Source organism: Centroberyx gerrardi, chromosome 15 (assembly GCF_048128805.1).
Source record: "Centroberyx gerrardi isolate f3 chromosome 15, fCenGer3.hap1.cur.20231027, whole genome shotgun sequence".
NCBI lineage: Eukaryota > Metazoa > Chordata > Actinopteri > Beryciformes > Berycidae > Centroberyx > Centroberyx gerrardi.
In genome coordinates this window covers 25,271,808-25,284,970 of record NC_136011.1, presented here as the reverse complement: position 1 = coordinate 25,284,970, position 13,163 = coordinate 25,271,808, and the positions used below count along the sequence as shown (strand labels likewise).

The following is a 13,163-nucleotide window of genomic DNA, read 5'->3' as shown; positions in this document are numbered from 1 at the left end:
TTGCAAAGTAAATATTCCTACTCAAGTTAGTGATTTCCTACATTTCCCAGAACATGACTTTCGACAACCCCAAGAGAACGGATGTGAACTCATTAAATCCAGCTGTGGGTTATATCTGTAGGTGGAGAGATAAATAGCAGTAGCAGTAGTTTTTACAATCAAGAAAAAGTGAGAATTGTGCCTCTTACTCAAAATGTAATATGTCTTCTGGCTGCATTGCATTCTGGTCTATTGAGGCTACTGTGGGTGGAGAAATTGGTCTCTCTCCTCTTCTACGATGGATTTCTCCCTGTATGACTGTTGAACGTCTCTTGGTGCAAAATGGCGGCTCTAGAAAGACGCCCTTGCTCTTTGATTCTGAGGGACTGACACCAAAACCTGACGTTTACTTTTGATGTTTTAGTTGAAAATTAAACTCCATTATTGCTGCAGGAAATATCTCCACGTGATGTCAAATCATCTATGTTTGGCAAGTTATCCACAGGAATAAGAAATATACACAAAAACTCAATCTACATCACCAATAGCTGTTTTCTAACAGTGTTGCAACAAATGTTTTATGGTGGGATTTTTCCTTTGCCCCATTTTTATGTCAATAATATCCAATCCAATCCAAAAAATGTAATTGTTGATAAACAAACCAAAAGCAAAACTAAAACCTAAAATAATAAGACCTCCAACTTTTAACAGCTACCGCCATCACCTCCAAAGCTCTCAGTGAAACCTGGCAACCCACCAATTATAAAGAGCCACTGTTGTCTTTGTCTTCTGCCAGTAGCTGATTTTCAAGAAATGGCAGTCATTCACACACAAGATGCAGCAAATCACATACAAAAGCCTTGGGCACACAGCCACATGATCACAACAATGTGTAAAGTTGTCTCTACCTCATTCCATTTCCACCTGACACACACACACACACACGCACACACACACACACACACACACACACACACACACAATACAACCTTTACTAACTCGTAATGCTGCATTCCACTAACTCTCTCTGCAGGATTGTGCCTGACATTCCATAGTACTGCACATTAATCTCATTACAGCCATCATGCACGCCATAAAGCTTCCAATCCTAGACTCATGGCCGTAGCCACAAATGAGTTCTCCATGTAAACAACTTGGATGCATAGTTTCACTCATACAGAGAGTATGTTGTTAGACCCCAACGACTATGTTGAATAAATGTATTACTGCCAAAGATGTTCGAGAAGTCTACAAGGCTACATCCGTATCTCACTGCAGCAGATTGGAGAGGAAGCTCCCGCCCCATCGTTTGATTGACGGGCCAAGTTGCAGGTATTTCAGGTAACCATACCAGCTAACTTACTTAACCCATCGACACATCATTTACTAGGATTTCCAGCTCAATATGAGATTGTAACACAAGTAACATAGCTGTGCCAGCTAGCAAGCTAATTGACCAGTCGAGTAAGAAGAAAGCTATGTCTTCATCAGTATGAAATGCTTTCTCCAACTTCACCGATCAAAAGCTTCTCCAGTATTATGGTGTCTGTGTCTCCTTTTATCCAGGAGTTTGACTGATTAAATATTAGTCTGTGCTGATGTCACCTGATGTCACCTGCGTCACCTTTGCTGACAGGCTGCAGTGCTAATCCCATGACTCTATGATGCTTCAGTGGTTGTAAGAGAAGTTTAATTGCCAGCAGAGTAAACAGTCTTTTGGACAAGTGTGCATTTGCCACACAGCATGAAGATCTCCCAGGTTATTATCAGAGAGCGACCGGGCCTTCATTGCAACATAAAGCAGATTCAGTGCTCCTTTCTGATTGGCTGAGTCACATCTGAAGCCATTGTAAAATACCTGATGAACACACACTTGTGACCACATAACAGTTAATTAAACACTACAGCGCTTTTCCCGAAAATCACCACTCACACCACTACTATAACTATATTGCTTGGTGGAATGGACCAAATGTTTCAGATTTGCCTAAAAAACACCAAAAGTTGGTTTACATGTATAGTTTGATGCCCTGAACATATTCAGAATTGGCAAAAATGGTACCAATCAGCTACGGCCATTGCCAGGAAATAACTTTTCCTGTATAATTGCTGGACTGACCATGATAGGATTGGAAAAAACACGTCCCTTTTCTATGTTTTGATGGCCAAAGAATACAATAATGCAGTAGTGAGTGAGAGTAGTAGTAGTAGTAGTAAGAAAACATAATAAACTGTTCAGAATCATGTAATGTAAAATTCAGCAATATTTTGTAAAGAAATGCAATGAAAGGGCAATTTTAAGAAAACTGAGAACATTGCCATTTTCCTATATGCCGGTTTCATTTTTGCTTAATGTTGTTTTTAAATACTTGCTGTGAAATCACTTGCCTATTGGGACAAATAAAGTTGAAACAAGAATTCCTCTCTTCTCCGGCCCTTCATCTTCCTCCCTCCATCCATTTGTCTACAGGGTTTGAAAAATGCCTTTAGATGTCAAAAATATGCTGATTAATTATAAAACTGTGGCTGGTAAGCCCGTCAACTCCACTGGTCGAGTGGTAAATCTGTGTTCCGACAGTGTTTACATCCTGAAAACTACGGTGGCTACTGAATAATTAATCTGGCTGGAGAAAATTTTGAATCCACTGGCCGTCTTTGGCAGCGGCTGACAAGAGAGTTTTGTGCCTTGGTTTACCTTTCACTCTCACTCTGTTGGCATAAGATGGCTTCTGTGAAGGAGCTGCTGTTCCCCCCCACGCACACACACACACACACACACACTTTCCCTCACCCTGTTTCCCCCCTCTCATTACTGTACTGTATGTCCCTGTTGTTTTCCATTTCACTTAATGCTCCCTGTTTCGACACTCGTCTCACCACTTTCCTCTCCCCAGCTCTAATCTTCTCTCTCTGTTTCTCTCTCTCTGTACCCGCCTCTCTTTATGTCACTCTCCGTCTCGCCATAACGCTTCCTCTTTCCCCACTTCACTCGTCTTCTCCTGGTCTCTCCATCTTTCATTTTCTCTGCTCCTCTCTCTCTCTCTGCCCCTCTCCAACTTATGAGTTCATATAAATAAATGAGGAGGCTCAGTAGTGGAGAGTGGTGCTGCTCCTCTTCACTTGCCACCAACTGACAGAAAGACAGACCAGGCTTTGTGTGTGTGTGTGTGTGTGTGTGTGTGTGTGTGTGTGTGTGTGTGAGTATGCGTGTGTGGGTGGTGAAAGAGGAGACTTTGGTGCCAGTGCCAGGCCAGCGACTGAGGGAGTTTTGTGAATGTTCAGTGAGTTAGAACCAAACATGGCCAATGAACGCCAGACACTCTCGTCTCTGGCGTTAAACCAATCAGTTGTATCTGTGAGCAAGCCAGGTTGTATTTCCCAGCAAGAGGTGGGAACGTCCTGTTGGCAATCATTCATTTCAGTTTGTGGCACTGCAGATGATTGGGAAATATCAGGAATTACAGGTTTCCGTAGTTAAGTACATCCTAAAAAAAGGTCTTGCATGTACTAGTCTGGGAAACAATTCCCATTCCTTTCTGATGACCTTAGATCCCGCTTATTTTAGTCACGCTGATAACATTTCCTTTTTATCCAGAGCTAAATATAATAAATGCAAAACCTCCTGAGCGTGCCTCCTCACATCCTGGTTCCCTGGAAGTATTAGGTAAAGAAGTAAAGGTGAGGGGAAAAGGTAGAAAGATTTTTTTCTTTTAATATGCTAATAAACAACAATGCCCATTTACTAACAACAATGCCTAAAGCTAAACCAATGCCTAAAAATGCTGCTGACAATTTCCTTCGGCAATAATGCATGCAGGTGTATTGTCACTGTAGTATATCCTTAAAGAAATACACCAAGTTTTTGGGAGATTGGCCCGTTGGTTAACTTATCCATTAGTGATAAGAACATTGACACCAAAATCATCCATGTGTCCCTGGTCATTCACTCCAGTGCTCCATGCTAACTGTTTAGCATACACTGTGTGGTAGTGATAGTCGGCCACTGCCATTAAGAAGACTGACCTTTTATTAATACTAAGTTGTCAATGGTTTTTATTATATGGCCTATAGATTCATAAATTTTGCAACATTAATAAATTAGTATGGCTGATGTAGCCAGGTTTTTTTTTGCAACCACAATGGAAATAAGTCTTCTTCACTTTATTGTGTGTTGAATTCCTCGACAATTTTATTATATGTGTATGGTTGTGGCCTAAGGGCCTTCAAACCTATGTGCATTTTAAAATCTGTGAAATAAAATCAATCAATCAACTATTTCAGGTGAGAAACCACTGGAAACCATGGACTATTCATCCGCTGTGTAGTGATTTTTAGCTGTACACAGTGTCCCATCACCAACTACCTTCACTTCCTATGGAAACAGACCACAATTAGCTGAAAACAGTATGATATTTTGTATTGATTTCACCAGTCATACGCAAAACTGTCAGACTTAGCCGCATATCATTTAAAACAACTTAAGCTTTAGAGCTGATACAAGTTCTCATTTTCTCACTTTTGAGATAATGCTAGTCGCCTACTATCACTTAACACAGTGCATGCTAAAGTGTTAGCTTGGAGCACCAGAGCAAACAATCTACCAAGGACACATGCATGATTTTGGTGTCTGTGTTCTCATCACTTAACGAGTAAATTGACCAATCTCCCAAAAACGTGTGCATACCTTTATGTGACTTAAGAGCATTGTTATCACTGTCCATTGTTACGCTAGGCTAGATTTAGCCTGGACCTCTCAGGCACTCAAACACACTCTCTCTCTCTCTCCCTTTTCTAATCTGTTTGAGTGGGACTGGTAACTTTTACATTATCAGTTTCCCCAAATATATTTGGTGCAGCTGGCTGATAACAAAGAAGTGTTTAACACGTCACTAAGTCACATCAGGTCAACTACAGTAGAGTATGTTTACATGAATGAGTTTTCTGGATGCCACCTCATATCCTGGTTGTTTTTTGAAGTCTGATATATAGTAGATACTGAATTTTTATGGGACCGAATTCTTCTTTTTATTCCATTTGTCTTTTATATTCTATTTTTCACAACCTGTTTCCCCACAGGCATCATTATGGTTCCATATATCGTCTTATGTGACAAAGACTGGTGGTGTTGGGTTTGAGTCCGATTAAGCTGGGATTGGATTCACGGCTGCAGTGTTTTCTGTTTTGTGAGTCATACTTTGACACATTTTGCTTTCCACCATCAAAACAAAATAATAAAATATACATGAGGGGATAGACTGGTATGATGAGACAATGAACACGGAATATGAATGTCTGATATTTGAATCCCAGTGAAGTTATGAAGCACTTAAACAGAATAAATCCCAGATCTGTTTCCTTGGCTAGCAGGTCTGCTTTGACTTTGTGTTTCTTGGACCTGAACATTGTCTTCCTACTAAGTATTTTGCTGAACATTAAAGCGTGACAATAAAGTCAATGATGATCCACTGTAGACGCAGTTTGCATGCATTTATTCATGACTGTTTCCCTTTCCCAAATGCTTCACATCTTTCACCCTGACATGTTTAGCCGAGTTCAAAATGAAGTCACATTGGAAGAAGAATAAAAGAGAACTTTCCCATGGTTTGAAACGCAGGCTGCAAATTAACGCTCAGAAACACCTACTTCTGATGCTGCGTTTACTCACTGGCGATGCTCAGGCGTCGGTTCTGACTACTCAACAGTCTGACTGACACAAAACACTGCGTTCAGACTTCAAAGACCCTCCCTTGAGACAAGACTTTTAAACTGAGGGAGAATCAGAGAAGTTTGCACTTTTAACTGTGATAAACCATTCAATCCTGTACTTTGAAGCTGAGACAGGACGTGGCAACCCAGCGCTGCAGAAACCAAAGGGGAACGCTGAAAGCGTCCCTTGCGATTGAAAACTAAGGAAGACCGGACACAATTGTGCTTTTTCAGTGAAAGAGAATAGGGAAAACCTGCACTACTCAACTCAAGGAAAACAGTGATGACTTGCACTTCCCAATGACTTTGTAAGTGACCGACAGCACCACTGAACACTGAGATGGAGACAAAAAACCCTCCTGTAATTGGTGCAGACTTGTATTAAACAGTGTTTACTGCTAATAATAATAATTTGTATGGCTTTGCGCTAGCCTAGTTTATTGCCAGATGAGTGGTGTATAGTCTACATAGGACTTTACAATGACTGCCAGAACACATAGACAATTCAAGTATTTTAAAGTCAGTTTATGATACTTTTCAGTGTGTGAAACATACCTGACACTATCTGAACTGTCTTGATGTGGGGGATATTCACATGTCTTGCCCTTTCATACACATACACAACCATTCCAAAGACCCATATCAAAGAAGATGATACTTGGAGCTTTAGAGAAATGAATGAGAAGAAAATTACTATCTACTATTCCAATTGTCTTAGCCAAGGTTAGGTCATTTGAATCAACTTAGAAAGTGAATTTTATTAATTAAAAATTCAAGTTATTATAATAAAATGAGTTTGACGGCTTGACCATCGCTGCAGCAGATTCCTCAAAGGAAATTTGCTAATTTTGTTTTATGAAATTAACACAAAACTTTAACACCCCCTTCCTAACATTGAGTTACGACCTTGTTACACAATTCAGGTCTCCAACTTTAACCTGTCTTCTCCCTTTCTCACCCTTTCTCTCGCCCTCCATGATTGATTTCATAGGAGAAATCCATAAGGGATCATGGCTTTAAGCTAGATTCACATGGTCAGTCTAATATATTCGTGGACACTTAATCCAAAGCACTTTTAGGTACCAAAAAAGGCAAAGTACAATAAAAACTCTATGGCTCTGACTCTTGCACTCCTCAATACGGTTGCGTGTAATGTTGATGATGTAGGAAATTGCAGCTTATTCTACTGTCCCACTGACTGTAAGTTGCTCTGAGAGAACAGCATCAGCTCCCAAAACGTACTGAGCATACAATTTTAGCATTGGCGGCTCCAGTGGGAATCGAACCCCTACCCTTGGCGGTGTTACTGCCATGCTCTAGACATTGAGCTACACAGGACCTGCTAACACTTTGTCTGCTCCTATTTGTTCCCTCCCAGTGCCATATGGAACATAGATGGACGCAAGGGACACTGGACACTTTGTTCCACCCATCATGCAGTGACCCGTTCAAAACCCCTTTCAAGAAAGTGCCACTAAGTGCTTCTGTAATCGTCTAGGTGTGGGGTTTAAGTGTCCATTGAAGAACAGAAGAGACCATTGAAGAATGGAGAAAAGTGGTGCATTTTTTAAGAAGAGAAGGGAGAGTTGTACTCAACTGGTGCAGCATCCTGAATCAGGTTTCACGCACATGTCATCTAATCCAGGTGTCCTATATTTACTCCCCATTCCCTGACCCTAAGTCTGGGCCTGGAACTATAGTAGTTAAAAACAATCGTAACGCAATGCGCCATATGGTTCCAATGTGCTAGTGTTTTTACACAGTGCTGGCCAACCACACCGACATTATCAGCTTATCTCCATGTAATGCATCAGTTGACTGCGTTTACCCGTCACACCCTGATGAGAAAGAATGATAAGACTGAATTCTACTGTCATAGTATATGGGGTTTTTGGTCCATACTGTCCTAGGGTGCATTCACACCAAGCGTATTTGGAGCGGTTTAGTCGAACTCTGGAGTGTTTAGTCCTTTCTACCAACTACAGAAACAAGTCTAAAACACAAGGTTTTATGGGAATAAGGAGGCAGATGTTGACATGTGATAGCCAGCAGTTCTTCGTGCTTGGAAAGCCTAACATAGCAAAATGAACCAAGGGCAAACTGAAGTCTGGACTGATGCTATTCAGCTATTTCTTCATGTGTTCTTAACTGGTATGAACACCAGAGAAGGTAAATTATGGCAAAGAGCGCAGTCCATCATGATTAGTTAAAATTACAGACTAGACTCGCCAAAATCTGTAACCTGGCGGGATGACTGGTTACAAAAGAGCTGTCCAATAAACAAGCTACATTTGAGTCTTGTTTTTTTAAATTAACCAAATACAAAGATGCAACAAAGTAAACTTTTCCACCGAAGAAACAAACTGTAGATGTGATTGCACCCTAAGCGTCATCTATCACTTGTTTCAATGGAATTCTGTCAGTAAGCCTTTACTGACCTGTAAGGAAAATTTGGTTTGCAGACAAGGTTTAAAATCAGAACACATAACAAATCACCACATCCAATAGCCTATCATAGAGATGAACATCAGAGAGGGAGTCAACAGCTTGATGTAATGCATGCGAACCTGTCACATCTTAATAAGTCTTAATAAAATGGACTTGTAGGTTCTGGAAATGCACAGCCATTATGATTAGGGAATAACGCTGCTCAAATTCAATTTATAATCATCCCAATGATTGATGTATCAATAAAGTAGATAAATGATTTACAGCCTTGTGTGTTTGAGCCTTAGATAAAGCCCAGAACCAGAGTCAACTGGTATACCAAAGGGCCATAACGAGAAAAAGATATGAATTTCGTTCAGAAATTAGATATCCATCATTTAAAAAAAAAAAAAAAAGTGATATCTACTCTTACAAAACAATTTATAGTTATTAATTTTAAAACGGTAGAAGGTAATTTAAGTGCTCAAGTTGACAACGACTGCAGACCAGATCGTCTCTTGAAACATGGACTTCAGACAAGTTCTGGCAAACGTCCATTACCCAACCTCTAATCACAGAGAGAGCATTCAGCCTTGAGGTAGTTACAAGCAGGAGTGGCAACTGGCAGATATGGTATTATACGACACCCTCACCCCATCAACACTTATCTGATCTTATCGGTGAAGCATACTTTCAGGTAATGCAAAGGGAAGCACTTCCAGTCTTTAAAGCAACATTTCTTGTGGCTATATTGGCATGCCTATCCCTGTGTGGAATCCAGTCCACACAGTTGTATTTGCAGTTAAAGGTGCAATATGCAACTTTTTCACATTAAAACATCAATAAATCTAGCCTCAGATGCCGCTTTAAGGTAAATAGCTCACCAGGATGAGTGACAAGTGGCTTGACCAACTGAGGGGGAGGAGGATGGGAATTTTTTAACATTTTTTAATTCCCATTTTTCTGTCTTTTCTCTGCTTAGAGAACCAGATCGGTGGCCACCAAGGACAAGACAAGGAGTGCCAGAGGGTTTAAACTAGGGCTGAAACGATTCCTCGAGAAACTCGAGTAACTCGATTACTAAAAATCATCGATGCAAATTCTTTGCATCGAAGCTTCGTTTAATCCATATAACTATATACACGCTCAGTGTTTCGCACGGATGATTATTACTGTTGCACAACGCGCTGGAGAAAGAGAGAGAAAATAGCGAGGGGCGAAGAGAAGAGACAGGCCAGAGAAAACGACAGAAAGTGTCCAAAGTTTCGGATCCAGTGTTGCCAACTTGGCGACTTTGTCGCTAGACTTAGCGACTTTTCAGACCCCCCTGGCGACTTTATTTCTCAAAAGCGACTAGCGACAAATCTGCCGACTTTTTCTGACCATGGGAAGCAATGTTAATGTGTTGAATCCCAAAGCATTTGGCAATAAATTGGTTCGGCTGATGCCGGTTTTCTCTACTTGCTTGTCTAATCCAGAGAGGTCTGACGATCACAGCGCTTCCCACACACAGTGTAGCCCCCTCCCTCTGCTGAGAGCAGGGACTGTAGGATAGGGTCCACTTGTAATTGCTACCGGCGTACGCCGAAACTGGCCCGGGTGGGCGGAGTCAGCACTTAATATTAAAACGGGATGAGATGAAGGCTAGTAAAGAATGCACGTTAATTATGGCTATATGTAATGGCTAGTTAAGAACGTAAATCAATATGGTGGCTAGTTATGATGTCCCTAAGTTAGCTAAGTTTTGCTCAAGAAAATAACCACAGAAAATAAAATGCTGCAGTCAATTTGTGAAAGCCTGAGCTTCATTCATGTTATTATTATGATAGTCACACACACACACACACACACACACACACACACACACACACACCTACTCCCCTCACAGTGATGCATAAAATACCCCAGAAAGCAAAATATCAGGTGGTGTAAGTAGCAATTGGAGCCTAAAATGCACCAGTCCAATACAGCAGGTATATTCAGTTTAGTTTGATTGCAGTGAGTAGGGTCAGCAGGTGTAGGGCAACCCTTCAACATAGTAAATAAATGTACATTAGCCAGTCTTATGAACTTGTATGATATTTAGGCCTAGTAATAAATATCAATAATAATTATTATTTCACCTCGTTTTCAGTAAATCACAGTGTCGTATGGACAGCTTCGTGCAGACAGCTTTTCTCTTTTGTATATTTACTATTGCTCTTTAATAAAGCAAAAGTATTTCTTATCCGATTACTCGATTAATCGATGGAATAATCGGTAGAATACTCGATTACTAAAATAATCGATAGCTGCAGCCCTAGTTTAAACAAAAGTAAAGTATTCAAAGGTCAATTTTGATTGTGAGGTCCAGTGGCGCAACTGGTTAGTGCTTACTTATGTAACATTGTACAATTGTAGAGCAATGCTGAGGTTGTGAGTTCCAGTCTGACCTGGAGCAGTATGTGAGTAATGATGTTAACACTGTCAGGGTTAGGGGTTCCCTTTCTTGTATATCTGGGGCCACACATATAGAAATGTACAGTTTGCATTCTGTACCATGCTTTAGTTGAAAGTGTCCACCAAATGATTATGCTATTTTCGGCAGGGTGATTTATTGGTTAGAGAGGTCAACAGCCAATTTGAGTCCATCTGCATCCTTGAGCAAGACACTTTTTAGATATTGTAAGCCGCTCTGGATGAAAGTGTCAGCCAATTCCTAAAATGTAAATTTAGCTTGCTTCTCTGTGACTGCCCACTTATGCATTACTATTCAAATCATCCTGATAAACACCACCCATCTGGTACTCCATGTAGGTTAAAACAAAAGTCAAAAATTATTAGCGGCTGTTCAGGGAAGCTACTGCTCTGTCAATCACGTTTGTTTTCCATCCTAATGACTGACTGTTTGTTCATAGAGCCATAGATGAGTGTGCTGGATAATTAAAAAATACTTTTGACATTATTGCAAATATTGCATTCATTTTTTAAAATAGTGAAAACCTTTTGGAGCCACTATGAAGCATTTGATTAGAAGGTCTTTCTAAATATTAAGAATAGCAATCAAAATTATTCTCAACTTTTTCATTAAAGCCTCGAGAGTGACTTATCTTAAAATAGAGTAAAAATGTTTTGTATTGGGCGTTAATTACTTCATGGTGCATTCATTGCTCTGCTTTCTTTCCAGGTGTACCTCTGCCATACCAATACAGCAGACAGTGTGTGTATGCATAGCCTAATCCTTTATATATGCACAACACACACAGTCTTGGAATATTTTTCACAATGGCGGCTTGTAAGACACAGGTAACTACACAAGCATACCTTTGCCCACACTTTCTCTCTCTCTCGCACGCATACACACACACACACACACACACTCCTCTTACCGAGTCTTCTGGAGGTCTCTGTATCTTGATCCACTCCACGGACGGTCCCTTCACCTGCAGGAATCTGTGGAAAAGCTTCTTGAAGCCTTCAAAGTCTTTCCTGGACACCTGAAACACACAAAGTTTTTATTTTAACTTTTATTTATGCAGCAAAAGTTTGCTGAGCACCAAGCTCTTCTTCAGCAATGCCAAGCTTCATGTTCATGCAGTCACGCATATTCACTCCTGGACACCCACAATCTTCTATACTGAGCAGCTCCACTGAAGCATTTGGGGGATGAAGGACACTTTGACAGTAGTTGAGGGATAGTGTTTTACTTTGCTTGTCCAGAAAGATGGAAAATTTAAATCGCTTCGCAAAGTACGCCATTTATCTCAGGGGTTTCTCAAATTTGGATGACAGGTGAACACACAGCAGTGTTTCACTCCTCAGGAGGGCAGAAATGAAGCTGTTCTTGTGAGCTGGTCAGTGACAACTCTGTATGGGCTGGTAAGGCTGCATGGATTACATAGTCGCTTCTTTGCAGTCTAACAGCCATTTACAGTGATGGTTCATAAGTGATTATTAAATATTATTAGTCATTTTCATTTGATTAAAAAAAATTCTCCTGCTCTACTTCATCACTCCTTGCTATTAGTTGCTTAAAATGCAGCTGGTGATCTAGGAATTGAAGCTTATTCTATTGCTGCACTCGGATAAAGTCACTCTGGATAAAAGCATCAGCTGAAATGTAAATCTGATAATCTGTTCACTGAAGCAGCCACTGCAGTGAAGCATGTATGTGTATCGAATGAGAAATTATACAAAGAAATGGATGCACTAAGCAATATCTGAAGCTGCTGAACAAGCTCTATTAAATTTACAGCGAGCTATTCATCTGGCATGTATGAGGTAAAAAGATGTCGTCACTAATTATATAACTACCTTTTTTCACCCGTGACAATCGCTGTCACAAGTTGAGCGTGTAATACTGGTTTCTTTATGGGATGTATCATAGCTACCAGATAATTCTGCAATAAAGACCCATAGACTTAAAGCTTCACCATATTTTATCTCTATGCTTGAAGAGGTAAATATTGGTTAGAATAGTCATCTGACAAAATGTATACATTTATTTATTATAAATATTTTTTTTAATAAGATTGCAACACATAAAATCCAAAACAGTGATACAATTAAAACAGCATCAGTGGCCTTGTTTACACCTGGCATTAATCTTGATTTTTTTTTTGTGTGTGTTGTTTGTTTTGAGATTAGTTGTTTTTATAAAGCAGTCGAGTTTTTTTTAAATCTCACCTGCATAAATTAGTAATTAGCAACTCTTCTTTCTGGGTTTTTTAACTGTATTTTATCACAGTTTTTTTTTTTTTTTAAATACTTCGCCTAGTTTCCCTGTTTCCCTAAGCAATGCTACTCTTTAACAGAGATTCTGACGCACTGCTGCAAACGCCTCAGATGTTTTTCCTTAAAAAAGCCCAGAGAGTGCCAGTTAGGAGGGGCTTGTACTTTTGATTACAGCATAGAGGAAACTTTTGCTACCAAGCAGTTAATTTATCCATCACTGGCTGAGAACATTTCACAGCTGGGAGACTCATGCCTGATGCTACTGTATTTCACACTGCTGCTGTTCACAGTTTGAGGTTTATTCATTTTAAGTTAAATGATATTCATGCATCTGAATG

At 40.1% G+C, this 13,163-nt stretch overlaps 1 protein-coding gene across 3 annotated transcripts in view; it reads right to left on the bottom strand.

Moving 5' to 3' along the window:
- ugp2b (UDP-glucose pyrophosphorylase 2b) overlaps positions 1-13,163 on the bottom strand; it is a 409,818-nt gene that overhangs the window by 389,085 nt on the left and 7,570 nt on the right. For all 3 annotated transcript variants that reach the window (XR_013507201.1, XM_071905321.2, XM_071905318.2), the window contains exon 3: positions 11,481-11,588. Coding sequence is in view for 2 of the 3 variants with exons in the window: in XM_071905321.2 (XP_071761422.1) it covers positions 11,481-11,588 (108 nt within the window). In the remaining variant the exon portion in view is untranslated. The remainder of the gene's footprint in view (positions 1-11,480; positions 11,589-13,163) is intronic.